We start from the raw sequence: 19,555 nt of genomic DNA on the forward strand, positions 1-19,555 counted from the left end.
GTTCCTCGTCATCAAAAGGGGCGTGGTTACCAGAAGGAGATCCCCAGTTAAAGGGGTATACGTCCGTATCGGCGTCTCCTGCTGTTGTCGTCCACTCGTTTTCCTGTGAAGCACAAAAGATACTGTCCGTGATGTCTCGTGCCTCCCACCAGTCGGCCCCTTGTATATTGTTGCAGCGGCTCTCCTCGTGACACTCCTCCACCGCCGGTTTCTCCCGATCGGGGAGAGGAAATGTCCTGGACAGGTAGTCCGCATTGGCATTGTCCTTCCCCTTCCGATGTTTAAGGGTGAAAGAGAAGGGCTGTAGGGAGAGAAACCAACGGAGAACCCTAGGATTGTTGGAGAGATTCCTACTCATCCATTGGAGCGGGGCATGGTCTGTGTAGAGGAGAAAGTGCCGCCCCTCTAGATAGTACCGTAATTTATCAGTCGCCCATTTAATAGCCAGGCATTCTCGCTCAATGGTCGGGTATTTCGCCTCTCTCGGGTACAGTTTACGGCTAATATAGAGCACAGGATGCTCTATCCCTTCCTCTGTTTCTTGTGACAAAACCGCCCCCAACCCATGATCTGAGGCGTCTGTGTGCAGAATGAAGGGGCGTGAGAAGTCCGGGGAGGTTAATACGGGACTAGAGGTGATAGTCTGTTTCAGGAGATGAAAGGCTTGTAACATCTGATTGGTGGGTCGGTGGAATACCTGGGGACTCACATCTTTCTGGAGGGTGTCGGTCAAGGGGTTAGCTATGTCAGAGAAGTTGGGAATAAAGCGTCTATAATACCCGATTAAACCCAGGAACCCCCTCATCTCGCGTTTTGTGGTTGGGAACGGGGTGTCGGTGATGGCTTTCACTTTCTCAGTTTGTGGGGCTATCACTCCGTGTCCAAGGACATAGCCCAGATAATTCACCTTGTGGAACGCCATGCGAGATTTTTTTGCGTTCACGTGTAAGCCGGCCTGTTTTAACGCCTGAAAGATGGTGTGTAAATGTTGTAGATGGGACTTCCAGTCGGGACTGAATATCACGATATCGTCGAGATATGCCGAAGCAAAGGACTGGTAGTGTTGGAGGAGGGTGTTCATAAGTCTCTGGAAAGTGGCAGGTGCCCCATGCAACCCGAAGGGTAGAACCGTAAATTCAAACAGCCCGTCGGGAGTGGAAAATGCGGTTTTTCTTTGGTCTTCTTCTCGCAAGGGCACTTGCCAGTACCCTTTTGTTAGGTCTATCGTGGTGATGTATTTGGCATCGCCTAACTTCTCGATGAGCTCATCGATGCGTGGGATGGGGTAGGCGTCGAAGGACGATATCTCATTAAGAGCCCTAAAGTCCATGCAGAATCGTATGCTCCCGTCGGGTTTTGGCACCATCACTATGGGAGACGACCACTCACTTCTGGACGGCCGGATGACTCCTAGTTTCAGCATCTCTTGTACTTCCTGCTGTACTGCTCTTCTTCGGGCCTCCGGGATGCGATACGGTCGCTGTTTGATGACTTTTCCTGGGGGCGTATTGATGGAATGTTCGGCCAGGTGCGTTCTCCCTGGTAGATCCGAAAAGATGGGCTTATGCATTTGTAGTACCTCCTTCAGTTCCGTCTTCTCCCTTTGATCCAGCTCAGGGTTGATGGGTAACTGTAGCAAGGTATCGTCTCCTTTTCCCTGGGTGGGCAGAGTAAGGGAGGCTGTCTTCGGTGGAGGACCTATCCATTTTTTTAACATGTTGATGTGATAGACTTGGGTGCGATTAGGGGATAGACGCAATCTATATGTTGTCTTCCCGATAGACGCAATGACCTGGAAGGGGCCCTTCCACTCTCTTACGAGTTTCTTCGTGGTGGTGCTTGGGAGTAACACCAGCGCCCAGTCATTCACATTCAAGGTTCTCCATTTTTTTCCGCGATTCTAATAAGAGGCCTGTTTTTCTTGGCTCTTCACCAGGTTAGAATAGGCCAGGTCTCTAAGCTTCCCTATTTTCGTTTTCAGTGTCTGCGTATACTCCAACATCTCTCTGGCCTCCAGGGATTCTTCCTTCTCCCATGCCTCTTTTGTCATTTCCAACAGACTGCGGGGCCGGCGTCCATACAAAAGCTCGAAGGCTGAACATCCCAGGCTGCTCTGTACTTGGCTTCGGATGACATACAAGGCCAAGGGTAGTAATCGGTCCCACTCGGTTCCTTCAACCTCTAGCATTTTTTTAAGGGTGTTTTTCAGGGTGCCATTGTAGCGCTCCACCAGTCCATCCGTCTGTGGGTGGTAAACTGACGTCCGGATGTGGCGCAGATCCAGTAGTCGACAGACTTCTTTCATGAGTCTGGAAACGAAGGGTGTTCCCTGATCTGTTAATATTTCCTTCGGGAAACCTACCCGGGAAAACAACTCCAAAAAGCAGTCAGCTATGTTACGGGTGTTGGGGGTTCTTAGGGGGAATGCCTCTGGGAAGCGAGTAGCATAGTCCACTATCACTAAGACATACAAGTGGCCTTTTTTTGTTCGGGGTAGTGGCCCAATCAGGTCCATCCCCACCCTCTCAAAAGGTGTCCCTATCACTGGCAGAGGTTGTAAGGGGACGCCAACTGGCCTGTGAGTGTTTCTTTTCTGGCATATTACACAAGCCTGACAATAGGTTTTGATATCCTGGTAAACCCCCGGCCAATAAAAATGTCTTAAAATAGACTGAGTCGTTTTTTCTGCCCCGGTGTGTCCTGCCAGGATGTGTGTATGTGAAAAGAACATTATTTGCTCCCTGAAGGATTTCGGGACCAATAGCTGTTGAGGGTCTGTCAGGGAGGCTTTTCGGTACAAGAGCCCGTCCATAATGAGAAACCTAGGATACCCCTGGGTGTCGGTGTCTGCAGTGCTATGTGCTTGTTCCCACGCGTTGTATAAGGTAGCGTCGTTGGCTTGGGCAAATTTAAAACTACGGTCCGTGAGCCACGGTTCTGGGGTTAACAAGGCTGACGAAGGTGGGGTCCGTTCCTCCCTAGGTGGCTGACTCTGCCCTGGCATGTTCAGTACCCGCTTGAACAGGTCTAAAAAGTCCGGGTTGTCGGTGCCGATAATGAGGTCCTCTGGGAGGTTATCTAAGACCCCTACTTTTATATGGGTTTTAATCCCCCTCCCACCGTGTACCAATGGAATGACCGCTACGGGGTACGGCTTCACATCTCCATGAACACACCTGATGTATACAGAGGACTCGGGGACTAATTGTTCTAGCAATACCCAGCACCCTTGTACCACCGACTGCTTACATCCTGAATCTAGTAGGGCTTTCAGGGTTTTCCCATTTACCTGTACATTCACATGGAACGCTGTCCCCATCTCCGCGGTGTACAGAATGGACTTAGGTATGTAACCCACTTCCATGGGCTCTTCCGTTGGTCTCTTTTTGTAGCATACACGGGCAATATGGCCCCACTCCCCGCACTCAAAGCACTGGGGCCCCTTTAATCCCGTCACTTCAAGTCTGGGTTGTCGGGGTTTCATCAGTTCTGGGGGCTTGATCTTTTTTTCTGCTCTGTAGGGGAGAGGGCGCGGCTTCTCCCCCTCCCATCACACTCCTTTGGGTTGGGCTCGGGCAAAGGTGGCGGCCATCTCCACTGCTTGTTGTACCGTTAGTCGACTATGTTGCCGCAACCACCTTTGGGTATGGAATGGCAAGGCATCGAGATATTGCTCCAGGTAGATCTTTTCCATGATCTCCTCTTTCGTACTTACACCCGGAGTTAGCCATTTGTCGGCCGCCATCTTTAACCGGATGAAGAGCGTTTTAGGGTTTTCGCCTGGTCCTCCTTTCTCCCTCCTGAACCGGACCCTATACGCTTCCGCATCCAGGCCTAGGTGGTCCAGAATGACACCCTTAATAGTCCCGTACGGGGCGTCCCCAGTGGCATTCGCCACCTGATATGCAGACTGGGCTTCCCCTACCAGAAGAGGGGCTAGGAAAAATGGCCATTTATCCAACGGCCAGCTACACGCCCTGGCCACCCTCTCAAAGTTCGTAAGGAAGGCGTCTGGGTCTTCGCTAGGAATATATTTCTGTAAGGACAGTCCTGATGGAGTGGGGTGGCTAGGACCTCGAGGGTCACGTAGAGGGGTGGATTGGGGATCGGTTATGGCTTTCTGTAGTCCTTCCAGTTGGGCTGTGATTGTGTTTTTGAACACCTCCCTGTCCGCACTGGCGGAGGCCATCTGGCGCTCGACTGCCCATTCGAGCTTTTCCTGTCCTTTGATCATGTGCTGAATTACGACGTCCATCTTCACTGTACAGATGGAAGGGTCAGTGCCCGCATTCTCCACCACTGTGAGCGGTTGGGAAGAATAACGCAGCACCCGGCGTTTGGTTAACGAAGGTTTTATTCTCAAGGGGAAAGTGGTGCGCTTGGTATCCAGTTTGCGATCCCAACCGGTCCCTAGGGGGGGTCTTGAGATAGTCTCTGTCCTTGGCCTCAGGGGATGGTTCCGCTTGCTTCTCTCTTGGGGAAGGATACACTCTTCTCCCGTGCGTGATGTTTCGCCAACTCCCAGCGGCAGCCGCCCCAACACAGGAAGAAACAAAGAACAAAGGCTGGGGTCAGTACGACGCTCACATTGACCTCTGGTCAAAGGGCCCGGGGAGGTGAAGGGGACACTCCGGTGCTCAGGTGAAATTAACTAAACCGTATCCAACTCGACCGGTGTGAGAACAAGAGAGGAAGTGCAAGTGAGGGGGGGGGGGTGAACAAAAGAAGGTAGAGATAGTCGAGGCGGCGAGAAGCCCCGGTGTTACTTCGCAGCCTTCTCCCGCCTCCCGACCCAGCCCGTGAAACGGTCACGTACCTGGGTCAGCCACGCTCCTTCCTGGGCGCGGCTCGGCGATGCGTAGGTGCGGAGTACTCCTGTCTCCGACTTATCCTCCTTCGACGGCGTCCCTCTCGTCTCCTTGCTTCTCTCGTCTTCAGCTCTCCGCTCCACTGCTCCACTCGCTCTCACTTCTCCCGCTCCGGTGTAGCCACACACCACAGCTCGGTCTTCCTCCGTCTTTATTGGGTGTGCGAGTTCCTCGTCATCAAAAGGGGCGTGGTTACCAGAAGGAGATCCCCAGTTAAAGGGGTATACGTCCGTATCGGCGTCTCCTGCTGTTGTCGTCCACTCGTTTTCCTGTGAAGCACAAAAGATACTGTCCGTGATGTCTCGTGCCTCCCACCAGTCGGCCCCTTGTATATCGTTGCAGCGGCTCTCCTCGTGACAGGCCCTCATGTATTATATCGACAGGACCAAACCCTTTAGGAAAACACAACAACTTTTCGTTGCCTTTGCCCCACACCACAAAGGTAACGCTATCTCCAAAGCAGGAATAGCCAGATGGATCGTTAAATGTATCCAAATTTGCTATCAAAAGGCTAAACGTACTTTAACGATTCCCCCACGAGCCCACTCAACACGTAAGTTAGGGGCCTCAATGGCTTTCCTAGGAAACATTCCTTTGCGTGACATATGTAGAGCAGCCACCTGGTCCACTACACATACATTTACCAAACACTATTGTGTAGATGTGCAATCAAAACAGCAGGCAGCTGTAGGACAGGCTGTTCTCAAAACTCTTTTTCAGACCGCTGCAGCTGGCACTGGTAGCCGCCGCTAATAAGAGGGCACTGCTATATATTCTATGCACAGATATGAATTCAGCAGCCCACATGCCTCGAACTGAATATGCTACTTACCAGTATGCATCTGTTCTTGGCATGTAGGGCTGCTGACATTCATATCGCCCTCCCTCCTCCCCGGCGCCTGTAGCAGCTGCAGCTCTCAGAATTACTGTAAGCATGGTCATCACTTTCTATATCTACTCCATCACTGCCACAATGGCGAAAAACAATCTGAGGATGGAGAGGATGCCCATGCGCACTGTAGTCCAGGGGAGGAGTCACCTATCCCAGGATACTTCGAAGACTCTTCCAGGACAACAACGTGCAAACATCCGGACCCAACACTAGGCGGCGATCTATGCACAGATATGAATGTCAGCAGCCCTACATGCCAAGAACAGATGCATACTGGTAAGTAGCATATTCATTACATGGTAAACTAAATAATTACTAAAAAAGGTATATAAAATCTGTCAAAAGTGGTTAAATTGATAAGAAAATGTGATTGAGGAAGCTGCATATTTTAATAATGCTGCATGCTGAAATATATTTTGCCACTCTTATATTAATATAAAAATGCCAATTAAAAGGCTGTTATTAAAAAAGGGAAGTAACTGAACAAAAAAATCAAGCAAATAAGAGTGACTGCGAAGGCAATCAATGGTAAGCAATGGGTTGGGCTAAAGCCCACTATATGTTTTCGTGTTTTTGGTACAGTACACAATAGCTTTTGCTGTCTGGTAGGCGAGACCTAAAGGGCTCCCATATGTTTCCACCCAGCTATGGTTTAATAGCTTTACTAGACATTTACCAAAAATACTTTGCCCATTGCTGTTGCTTGAGGTTGAACACTGGGCTACTAAAAATAAGTTGATCCCTTTTTAGTAAACAGGGTTTCAGCAAAACTGTGAATTGAGGACAATCTAATTAGTCTGTCAGTGCTATACATCACATTATGAACACGAAGGGTTCTCTTTTGCGTGCATCATTTATTGACTTTAAAACTACATTTGAATGTGTGGAGAGAGTGGGGATTTCACTCCATCCTTGGTGTGAGTGATTGTAGTTCTGAACACAAACACTTGGTTCTAAATAAAGTTGGAACCCTCCTTGATTACTTCTGAGAAACAGTGTACAAATATGGACTTAAAGCAGGAGTGTGTGCTAGAAACTCTGCTTTTAAATTTTACATGACTGTAAATAAGTACCTCTCTAAGTCCAATGTATTGCCCCCAAATTTAGACCCGACGTTTGCCTGAGTTATGATGTGTGTCAACAGTATTGGCTTTTTTTTTGCTATAAATAAAACTAGGATTGGCTTACAGGTGAAACTATTTTTGTGCTACTAATAAATTAAAAGTTACCGTTGATAATATCAAAACTATGATCTTTGGCCATAAGATAGTAAAATCTGGGAAATTATTCTTAAGCACTGAACCATCACAAAGGTTACTGTCCATAACTACCTGGGGGTAACTTTTGAAGAGAGAGGAGGACACCAGCCTCTCTACTCTTAAATCGTGCTATTTTTGCTATTGGTAAATAATATTGGTAAAGAATATTTTGGGTACATCCATGAAACCATTATTTTGATTTATATCTGGTGAACTGATGCCTGCCTTAAATTTTGGCCTGGTGCCTTCCTCTGGAAATTCTCCAGCTGGGTCAATATTACATAAGGCTGCTTTTCAATATGTCTGACTCGACCTCCTGATCTCAAAGTCACTTAGAATTGAAATTGAAAAGGACAGGCCCACAAAGCAAATTTTTCTAAGCTTGCCTCAAGTTTGAAGTTGCCCTGCCAGAACGTTGAAGTTACTAATTTGCTATGAATTAGTTAATTATTGTGTTTACAAGCTGTAATTCTAGACCATGTAATCCCTGACTCAAATTTTTAAATTCTGTTTTGTCTGATGTGCAGAATGAAAATTAGTGAGAGTCAAGTATGCGGTATATCCTATTTAAAAAGCTGTTGGCCACTAAGGGGAAACATGTCTTTCACAAACTTGACAGACAGGATCAGAAGGACCCAGCATGTATTGATGATTGTTGACTTCTATTCTAAGATTTCATATCAACTATATCTTCTGTTTGCCATACACTTTCATCTAAAGTATAGGTTTGCAAATTACATTTTCCGCTTGTTCTCCTTGCAAGATTTTAAGGCAGGCTGGAAAAACAATGTGGTATTTTATGGTGCAGTTTGTGTCAATATAAGCTAAAATCTCTTGCACATCTCATTTGTCTTCATCCCATACTGACCATTTAGAGGCAATCCTATTTGAAGCCTTTCTTCATCCATAAAGGATTTAGAGAATGTAACATAGTAGTTACTGCATCTGTGAAAGGAGATGACTCACAGTTGGTTGGGCGCTTTGTGTGGTACATGAATCAGGTTTTGAAACTGTTTACTCGTTAGTAAAAGTCTGTCTTATATTTTATTGTACATAGGTTAAGTGAAAGGTCCAAGCTCATGTTGATTAATCAATTTGTTTTTAGTTTAAAAAACACGGTTTAAAATTTGTATGCAGTAAGTGAATGTTTATTGTCTTATATCGCAGTTCAGTTTTGATTACTTAGGGTCATATGTAGGAAGCCAAATTGCGATCGCAAATGCTGAAATTCGCAGTATTTCAGCGTTTGCGATCGCATTTTGGGCAGTGTGCTATGTAGCACACAAAAACCCACACGCAAAATAAGGAATTGCAAAATTTGCGATTCCTTATTTTGCGAATGCATTTAAGGAATCCCAAATTGCGATTCCTTAAATGCAATGTAGGAAGCACCCAAGTTGTGCGATTTTGGCTTAAGGAATCGCAAATTACCACCAACTTTAGGTTGGTGGTAATTTGCGATTTCTTTGAAAAATGCACTTTTTTGCATTTTTCAAAGTGCCATGTGGTGCACATACATGCCCTTAGCGCATGTATGTGCGTCACATGTGCACACATCTTTATTTCAGGGGTGCAAAAGGGTGTCCTATTGACACCCTTGCAACCTTGAAATTGCATTCTCAATTTGCGATTCTCTAATTGAGAATCGCAAATTGAGAATGTCTTTCTATTCATTCCTATGGGCCTTCTAGCCCATAGGAATGAATGGCAAGGTATTCCTTATTTGCGAATCTCAATTTGCGATTCGCAAATAAGGAATAGGTGGGATTCGCAAAATATTTTGCTAATCCTACCTACATTGCATTTTGCGATTCTCTAATTGCGATTCCCTGAAAATCGCAATTTGAGAATCGCAAAACACGTTTTACCTACATATGGCCCTTAGTCTTTGCTCACATGACTCATGAATGTTTTTAGTTTCTGTATTTTTAGTCCACTGCTGTTTGAATACGTCTGTCTGTATTTTGTCCTGTCTTCTCTGAAGTGGGGTAATAATTGGGCAAAACTAACGTCACTGACTTAGGCGTTAATATATGGAGTTGCTACATAATTTAGTGAGTGATGACTTAGCCAACTTCATGACCGAAGTAGTTTTGCCTGGCACTGGGGAAAGATAATTACAGATCCAGTGTTCAGCCTGCAGCAATTTCTAACATGAGGAATCTGTGGGAAGATCAGGTAGCCATCAGAAAGAATTTTACAAATCTTACAGAAGGTAACATATTATTTTCTTTCCCTTATGTTTTATCATAAATGTAGTTCTTTAATTACAATGTCAGTTTGTATCTACAGTCTACGTTAATGTCTAGTAAAACAGGAGAAGTTGTTTCTTCTGGGTACTTCCACAAATCATTAGCCTGTAAACATCTGACATTCTGGGAGCATAACCATAGCATTATTAAATCAATCAGAAAATAAACAGTAAAGGTTTTTGCCCACCTGTTTTGTCAAGTGCCAACTCTTCTGTATAATGTTGTGTGCAGTACATGCACCGTTCATCTTTGCACATTACTTGTCCCAAAATACATCGCATTGCATTTGGCTTCCCACTGAAATAATCATGGACTATTTTGATTCTTCATATTTGTTTAGGTCCACATGCTTGTCCTCTAATTTCTAACTTTGGTCTGCTCTGCTGTTTTGTTCTCACTCTTGTAATGCTGTCATAACAGACTGATGTTCTTTGAGCTCCTATCATTTTTTTCTGTTCCATCAGAGATATTTGGGTTACTGCCTCTTATGCCTGTGTTTTAAAAAGCTAGCGTTAATCCTTATAATCCACTGTTCTTTAAATACCTGGATTTCCAATACCAACAACCACTCCTCATCCTCTAATTGTTTTAAGCTAGCTATGAGATATATAAGATGTTGTGGGAGTTCCTTCTTTTTCAGTTTTTCACAATAGGCTCAACCTAGAGAAGGAATTCTTAGTATATTGGTTGAATGTGAATTGCTAACTTTGAGGCATCTCTTAAGAACACCATCATACTTCCGGCAAGGTGTTTATTTCTTTTTTCGTAACATTTGATTGTTATCGTATATTAACTATCCAGGTTGGGATAAGATTGTTGCCTTTCTCATTAATACTCTATAGCCCCATTCCTATATCAACACAACTTGAGAGAGCCAGTGTTGGATCTCCGTTAAGCCAGTATCTGTTGGGCTTTCCCGGTCTGTCCCATTCTGATTCCAGTGTGAGTTTACATTATTTTATATTGTAGCTCATTCTACTTTCCCCTCCATTCAGCTGACATCCTTTCAAATTCAGCATGAGCACAAGATGACAAGAAACGTACTTTTTGTCTAACCTCTGCCCTTTACCCTTATTTGACTCCTGTATGCCACGTTCACTTTGGCCAGTGGACGTTCATGCATGGTTTCTCTTAGGTCTTCACAACTGTGAGCTGTATTTCCCTAGAGATTGTGTCCTCTCTCTAGAGAGCTGTATTTTGTCCTATGTAAGAGCTTCTTAAGACTCATCTCACTGAATTACTAAGTATCAGTTCTGTGGGGAAACATCACACTTTGTAATATTGTTGTCATGAGGCGAGACCGGGGCAGTGCTCTGGTCACTTAACTGAACACTGCTAATTCCAGTTAAGTCTGTACCCCAAATCAATACAGCCTCAACCACTCCACCTCCATCTAGTTGATCTATTTTCGACATGCTGTGTTTTGATAACAGAAGTGAAGGAAATGGCGATCTTTGTCTGGTGCAATATGCGCCTCAGACATCAGTTGCAGTAGTATTTCTTTTTTTGTATTTGCAAGGTGTGATTGGAGATCCAAGACGTATTTGTTTTTGTCCTCAGGCGGTACATCCTTACGGAGATATTGGCAATAGTAAATAAGAGTCCATACTTGACTAATATTGACTATAAATGATGAACCGATTTTCTGAATGTTAAAATAGCATGCATGCAAGACAAGACATGAAAACTTGGGGAAAAATGGGACTATGGCTATGAATTTATGATTACTGTATTGGGATACAGTAAGATTACAAGCCCAAAGAGCAACGTATTGCCATTCTATTTAAAGTAATTTGCCCTCTTCTGGTGTTTGAGTTTATAAAACAGTTGGAGACTAGTAGAAGCAGAGGTTCTCAGCTACACTGCTGTTCTCTAAGCACCGTCGGGACCACCACTTTGTATGAAATCTTATAGTTCACAGTTAGCCAAAGCAAATCAAAGCAGAGCATCTCAACTTGGTCATGGACAAGATCAGAACTGGCACTTAAACAATATACTTATGTGTGTAGCAAAGATATCCTAGTGACAGGCTAACTGAATTATAGTTCAAAATGTCTTATTACCGGAGTTCTTCCCAACAAAATATTAAAATGTGTCTTTTTCAAAATAGACTACCTCCACAGTGTTCCTGTTTCTCAGATGGGCAACTACCAGGAATACCTTAAGATGATGCCCTCTCCTTTGCGAGAGATTGATCCAGACCAACCAAAGCGACTCAACACCTTTGGCAATCCTTTTAAGCAAGATAAAAAGGTAAGATAAACCACTATGCTAGATATATGAAGCATACTATCCAAACAAGAATCAAATCCCCCAAAAAGGGCCATTATGTGGATAACATCACAATAGGAGTAATCGGTTGCCAATCCTGCTCTCACAGGTTATTGCAACCCTCCTGACAATTGCCCTTAGTGGTAAGTCCTCTGTTTCTCTCTTGTCCTCCACTTAGCCTGCAACCTTGCTCCCTAAATACAGCAAGGGTCCCCAACCAGGTTTATAGGTCCTCCTGTTCACATATGTGAATATATGTTAATGGAAGACCAGGTTTTGGGGAGACAGCCCAAAAGAATTGTATATTTTTTTCATATTTTGATAAGAAAATAATTGAGTTTGGGATAACAGAAGACAAATGTATTTGTGGCTTGTTTTTGGGTGTTACTGGTTCATCTGTAAAGTGTGATCACATTAGATCGGCAATGTATATGAATTTGCGTAAACGCGAAATAACTGAGAATTTAGTGTAAGGATTTTGTTTGAAGTGATTGGTTATTGACTGTTCATTATTGTTATTTAAAGGGAATGATGATCGATGAAGCAGATGAATTTGTAGCTGGACCTCAAAACAAAAATAAAAGACTTGGTGAACCAAATTCTCCTGCATCTGTCAAAAGAAGACGCAGCTTATCGCCACTTCTTCGAATACCACAGACACCTCCTGTAATAAACAATATTGGAGCTGCTTTTGGAGCACCTTCTCCTTGTACTGTCATCAAGCCAGTTCCACTGTGCAGAGGTATATTAGTTACAAATTGTGTATGACCATGTCAGCACGAGTGCCAGATAATGAACTAGGCCTACGGGCAGCCTACCTCAAACTCTTGACCATCGCCTGCAAAATCAAGCATGACAAACAAGCTATGCAACCTTTTAAACCCAGGTGAAAAAAAAGCAAAAAATTGCACAATGGCTCTAAATGATCACCCTCATTTGTTACATTTATTATTAGGTATTTCAAAAGGTATTTATCTTAGTTATGGTATGTGTTTTTATTCACGTTGGATGAATTGAAATGTATAGTGGAAACCTTGACACTACAGGTATTTTTAAATCCATATCTACATTTGTATACTCAGGATGCAAATAGAATTGGGATTGATCTATATTGTCACAAAGTCTTGAAAAACATTTCAATATTAATTAGGAGTTTTCTGTGTAAGGAGAGAAACTTCTGTGGCACTTGTAATAAATGTATGGTTAGTGGGTGGATTGAAAATGCCCCTATATATTGCTAATTTATGGTTTGATGGACTAAGAGCTATACTAACTCGAGAGCAGGCAAAATTAAAATGCCAGTGGTTATCCCTATAGGACATTTGTCTTCGTATGGGAAAACCTATTGTCTTGTGTGTTTCACTGTTTGTGCTGACTAGCAATTCTCCCAAAAAGGCATGGCATGGCCTCACACACCACTGTGGCGGTCATGCTTCATCAATGGCCAGTCACGTTTGCCAGAGAATGTACTACAGGTGAGTTGGCTCCTTGAGTGTACCAGGGAGTGCTTGTTTGCAGTAGTGTAATGTGGGATTCAATATGTGAGTGTATACAAATCTACTGCATCTTCCCAGTTATTCCCTCTGTTAAAAGAATCTTCGTGATGCCCCTCGCCACTAATTGCGAGCTCCCTCTTAATTGTAAGTTGCAGAAACCATTTTGTGAGTTAGCAAGGCATTCCTGACTTGCAAAAGGGGTCTAGTAACTAGTAAAAACCTTAATGTGGTCGCAAACCTGTGATTTTGTAAATTGCAGGGTTTGCGGCAACAAAAAGGTCCCTTGATATCTGCTGGTCTGTGCCTTAGCATCAGTAACAAGAGAATACATCCGTGAACTGCCTTCAATTAAAATGGATGGGTTTTATAAAATGGCAGTATGATGTGTTATGCTGATATACAGATATTGCTGGTAAATGTTGGCTGTCATATATGCCTAACCTGCCAGTGCCCCTGTCTAGTTTAACATCATAGGATCAACTTTGCCATCAGTTTGCTTTGTTTACACACGATTTAAGAGCCAAGCACATTCCAAATAAGATAACATTTATTTTAAGGAAAAACTGAATACTTCAACAGTTTGAAAACTTGTTTGGCATGCTAAAGACTAAGGCAATGGCTGGATATATTATGTATGTAACATTTACATTCAGAAATGGTTGGTGTGCAGCATTCATGAAAGTTTAGTGTAATGGAAATTGTATGCAATGCATAATATTTATTAAATTATTACAAAATTGTGTAAATGTTTACAAATGTTATCTGTTGATGTAGAAAGCTGGAAATGAATGGTTTCCACACACATTTTATTGCTGCTATTGTACATTGATTTTAAGAAAAAATATTTTATTTTTAAAGAACATTCTAGTAAGGTTTTAGTCACATTTTAACAGCTGTATTTTATCAGTGTTTTAAAAATAAAAACAAAAATCATATTTTAGTATGTTGATTTTTTGGGACTTTAAGACTATCGAGAATTGTCAAATAACAGTCTTTTGGGCTGTACTATTGTTTAAAAAAACATCTTCATGCTCGGCCTCCTTTTACCTTTCTGCTTCTTTCTTCCAAGCTGTTCTTACTTTTCTTTTTCAAACGTCCTCACTTAGTATGGGTTCCTCAGAGCTACACCTTCTGTAAGTTTCCTTTCAAGGGAATGATCTTAGACCTCATTGGGCCTGTGTGTTGTAAGAGCACTTCTTTACAGCAAGGGGCAGCTGCAATGTGCTTATCGGCAGTGCCATCCTTTCCTTCTCTTATGAATTTTTTTTGGATTACTTTAGCATCTGAGATGCGCTCTTCAAACAATTAAAGATACAAAAAATGGGGGGGAGATTCAATGAGGTGCGCAGAGGCTGGAATCTATACAAACTTTCTTTGAGATGCATTTGCCTCTGACACCATTGATCACAAATATGTTTTTTCTCAGCTGGCCTATTTAATGGCTGCGAGTTATAAATCAATTATTACAATTTCTTCATTTTTTTGAAACCGAAAGAACACTACTTCATTTCACAATGCACGTGTCCTAGACATAAAACAGTGACAAGTATTTACATTTGTACTGTGACTTCATGACATATCATATAACGTAGAAAAAGTGCTTCGAACAGACAAAAAGTAAATTTTTCGTAACAATGATAAGGTGTCCACTTTGGTGTATCTTTGGGAACTTAAACCTGTTGGCTCCTCAAGTTCTAGTTGTTACTGTGGTCCTGGGCAGAGTCAGATGATGGCGTAATAGTTTGGGGAGCAATAGACTGATTTGCTATTTAAGCTCTCTTGGGGACTCTGGTGTCTGGATTGTTATATCCAAAGCGTATCTAGATCTCTGCTGTCCTGCCGACGCGTTTCGACCTGTATCGTATTGGACCTGTATTAAGTTCACAAGGTCGTCTTCAGGGCTGTAATATGGTTCGAGTGGGACATCTAATCCTGTGAGAAACGAGATATGCCTGTTTTAGTTTGTGTACTAAAAATGTGTTGTTGTGAAAACAAGACTGTTGTAGAAACTTACGTACACTCCGGTGAAGGATGCTGTTTCGTCTTCGCCTATAATGCATAAGTAAATATAGTGGGAATTTTTATATTAAAAATTTTGCACTCGCTACTTTTGGTTTGCCTCATGATGATCATTTGCATAATGGTACATACCCTATCTTCCGATAATTTGAGTAAGGGACCAGCGTGCGTGGTTGATCGTGTCTACCTTGCTGTGGCTGATAGCTCTGTAAGAGGCAGATTGTTGGGGGGAGAATAGTTTTATTATATTGGCAAGTCTTGGTGGGGTGGTTAGTTTTTTAAGATGAATACTAGCTTTATCTGTCCGTTATTGTGCTCATAGCGTATTGATTACTCCAGTGTGGGGGCGTGCCCGTGCTTTCTTTGAATTCAAAAGTTCTTGACGAACAAGCCCGTGCCTTGTAAACTTCTGTGGTTACGGGTACTCGTTCACCTTGTTTATACGTGCCACGAATGTGTGATGTTAGGGCTTTAACTGCCGATTTGGTCTCCCAGGTGTATTACGGACTGCCGGCGTGGTGTTGTGGCATCTCCCGTAACTTGACGAGTTTTGTAATCTTAACCGGTGCTGGATAGTAACGTGTGCCCCTTCACCACACCGCGTGCTTGTTAAAAGGCCTTTCGTATTGTCTCGTTTCATACCTTTTTTGTGGTGGCGGGGCGACTCACTGTGGGTTCGTTGTTTTCTTCCTCCTCGTCTTCGATGTTAGCTTCCTTCACATCTCCGGCATTGTGAAGTGTTTCCGTTCAGTGATGCGCGTTTATTGGCTCTTGTAGAGCTTCCGTCGTGGTTACGCGTGACGTTTTTGTGGTAACGGGGATTGCTTTTGGATCTCATTGTTTGAATCGTGAAACTTTAACGCGGCGTGTCCGTGAGTGTTGTTGTCGCTGTTGAGCATATTCAGTTTTTTTAATGTTTATGTGGGAGAGGCGAAAGTTTAACATGTGCTTACTTCAAAATAGATTGATTTCGTTCCTCCAGAGACCAGCTTGATTGATTTCGATAACGTGTGCTTCCTTCCAAGTAGATTGATTCCGTTACTCCAGAGACCAGCCTGATAGATTTCAAACCGGTTACCTGATGTTGAGTGGAGATTTTTTGTGATTGCATATATTACGGGTTTGTTGCTTTTACTGATGGTTGGATTGCTGATGTTAGTGGACGTGTCTTCTTCTTCTTGTGTGCGGGCTTCTTTGCTTACGGAGGGGGTAACATTTGGAACCCTTATTGTGTAATATGTGATACTTCCGTCATTTCGTTCAGCCCGTATTCGATGGTTCCCAGGAACATGATGGTTTTGGCTTCAGTTTTAGATAGAATTGCGTCGACGTTTTTGCCTTTAATCTGGCGCAAAACTGTCCACTTTATGTCATTTGGACCATGGTTTTTCTCAATGCAGTGTGATACCATCGGGGCATTGGGTGTTTTGCATTTGATCCTTGAGCGATGTTGGGAAATTCGATTTTTTACAGATTGGGGGGTTTTCCCGATGTATGCCAGTGGGCAAGGGCAGAGAACACAGTATACAACGTTGTGTGTGTTGCAGTTGGTAAAGTTTTCATGAATTATATATTTCTGCCCATACTCAAACTTGGTACCCTCTATAGTGCTGTCACAAGATACACATGTACCACATTTTCTATGTCCTTTGATTGGAGGTAGTGAAAGCATGGACCTCAAGGATATTGCTGGTTGTTTGAAGGTCGTATTGGCTCGCACCAGTTTTTCTCGTATGCTTGTGTTTTTCTTGAGGGCAAATATTGGTATCTGTGTAAAAGCTGGTATGCTTTTTATTGTATCCCAATTTTTTCAAATGATTTTTTGCATCTCAGTTGTTCGGCCTGAAAATGTCGTGACGCATACAAGGTTTTTGCTTTTTTTCTCTGATCTTGGAGTAAGGAGAGAGTCTCTCGGGGTGTACCAAGCCCGTTTTAATGCCTTTTTGAGGAGTTTCTTGGGATAATTCCTCTTTAGCAATTTCTCCATAAGTGTGAACGCATTGCTGAAGTAGTCATCCTTTTTTGAAACTCCTCAAAAAGGCATTAAAACGGGCTTGGTACACCCCGAGAGACTCTCTCCTTACTCCAAGATCAGAGAAAAAAAGCAAAAACCTTGTATGCGTCACGACATTTTCAGGCCGAACAACTGAGATGCAAAAAATCATTCGAAAAAATTGGGATACAATAAAAAGCATACCAGCTTTTACACAGATACCAATATTCGCCCTCAAGAAAAACACAAGCATACGAGAAAAACTGGTGCGAGCCAATACGACCTTCAAACAACCAGCAATATCCTTGAGGTCCATGCTTTCACTACCTCCAATCAAAGGACATAGACAATGTGGTACATGTGTATCTTGTGACAGCACTATAGAGGGTACCAAGTTTGAGTATGGGCAGAATTATATAATTCATGAAAACTTTACCAACTGCAACACACACAACGTTGTATACTGTGTTCTCTGCCCTTGCCCACTGGCATACATCGGGAAAACCACCCAATCTGTAAAAAATCGCATTTCCCAACATCGCTCAAGGATCAAATGCAAAACACCCAATGCCCCGATGGTATCACACTGCATTGAGAAAAAACATGGTCCAAATGACATAAAGTGGACAGTTTTGCGCCAGATTAAAGGCAAAAACGTCGACGCAATTCTATCTAAAACTGAAGCCAAAACCATCATGTTCCTGGGAACCATCGAAAACGGGCTGAACGAAATGACGGAAGTATCACATATTACACAATAAGGGTTCCAAATGTTACCCCCTCCGTAAGCAAAGAAGCCCGAACACAAGAAGAAGACACGTCCACTAACATCAGCAATCCAACCATCAGTAAAAGCAACAAACCCGTAATATATGCGAATCACAAAAAATCTCCACTCAACATCAGGTAACCGATTTGAAATCTATCAGGCTGGTCTCTGGAGTAACGGAATCAATCTACTTGGAAGGAAGCACACGTTATCGAAATCAATCAAGCTGGTCTCTGGAGGAACGAAATCAATCTATTTTGAAGTAAGCACACGTTAAACTTTCGCCTCTCCCACATAAACATAAAAAAAACAGAATATGCTCAACAGCGACAACAACACTCACGGACACGCCGCGTTAAAGTTTCACGATTCAAACAATGAGATCCAAAAGCAATCCCCGTTACCACAACAACGTCACGCGTAACCACGACGGAAGCTCTACAAGAGCCAATAAACGCGCATCACTGAACGGAAACACTTCACAATGCCGGAGACGTGAAGGAAGCTAACATCGAAGACGAGGAAGAAGAAAACAACGAACCCACAGTGAGTCGCCCCGCCACCACAAAAAAGGTATGAAACGAGACAATACGAAAGGCCTTTTAACAAGCACGCGGTGTGGTGAAGGGGCACACGTTACTATCCAGCACCGGTTAAGATTACAAAACTCGTCAAGTTACGGGAGATGCCACAACACCACGCCGGCAGTCCGTAATACACCTGGGAGACCAAATCGGCAGTTAAAGCGGTAACATCACACATTCGTGGCACGTATAAACAAGGTGAACGAGTACCAGTAACCACAGAAGTTTACAAGGCACGGGCTTGTTCGTCAAGAACTTTTGAATTCAAAGAAAGCACGGGCACGCCCCCACACTGGAGTAATCAATACGCTATGAGCACAATAACGGACAGATAAAGCTAGTATTCATCTTAAAAAACTAACCACCCCAACAAGACTTGCCAATATAATAAAACTATTCTCCCCCCAACCATCTGCCTCTTACAGAGCTATCAGCCACAGCAAGGAAGACACGATCAACCACGCACGCTGGTCCCTTACTCAAATTATCGGAAGATAGGGTATGTACCATTATGCAAATGATCATCACGAGGCAAACCAAAACTAGCGAGTGCAAAATTTTTAATATAAAAATTCCCACTATATTTACTTATGCATTATAGGCGAAGACGAAACAGCATCCTTCACCGGAGTGTACGTAAGTTTCTACCACAGTCTTGTTTTCATAACAACACATTTTTAGTACACAAACTAAAACAGGCATATCTCGTTTCTCACAAGATTAGATGTCCCACTCGAACCATATTACAGCCCTGAAGACGACCTTGTGAACTTAATACAGGTCCAATACGATACAGGTCGAAACGCGTCGGCAGGACAGCAGAGATCTAGATACGCTTTGGACACCAGAGTCCCCAAGAGAGCTTAAATAGCAAATCAGTCTATTGCTCCCCAAACTATTACGCCATCATCTGACTCTGCCCAGGACCACAGTAACAACTAGAACTTGAGGAGCCAACAGGTTTAAGTTCCCAAAGATACACCAAAGTGGACACCTTATCATTGTTACGAAAAATTTACTTTTTGTCTGTTCGAAGCACTTTTTCTACGTTATATGATATGTCATGAAGTCACTGTACAAATGTAAATACTTGTCACTGTTTTATGTCTAGGACACGTGCATTGTGAAATGAAGTAGTGTTCTTTCTGTTTC

General features: G+C 43.1%; 1 protein-coding gene across 1 annotated transcript in view; it reads left to right on the plus strand.

Moving 5' to 3' along the window:
- Positions 1-19,555, plus strand: part of LOC146829275 (integrator complex subunit 6-like) — a 319,223-nt gene that overhangs the window by 250,642 nt on the left and 49,026 nt on the right. The window contains exons 14-15 of the mRNA XM_085607922.1: positions 11,382-11,524; positions 12,068-12,284. Coding sequence (XP_085464048.1) covers positions 11,382-11,524; positions 12,068-12,284 — 360 coding nt within the window. The remainder of the gene's footprint in view (positions 1-11,381; positions 11,525-12,067; positions 12,285-19,555) is intronic.

This window comes from Triturus cristatus, chromosome 5_2 (assembly GCF_964204655.1).
Source record: "Triturus cristatus chromosome 5_2, aTriCri1.1, whole genome shotgun sequence".
In the NCBI taxonomy this organism is placed as follows: Eukaryota; Metazoa; Chordata; class Amphibia; order Caudata; family Salamandridae; genus Triturus; species Triturus cristatus.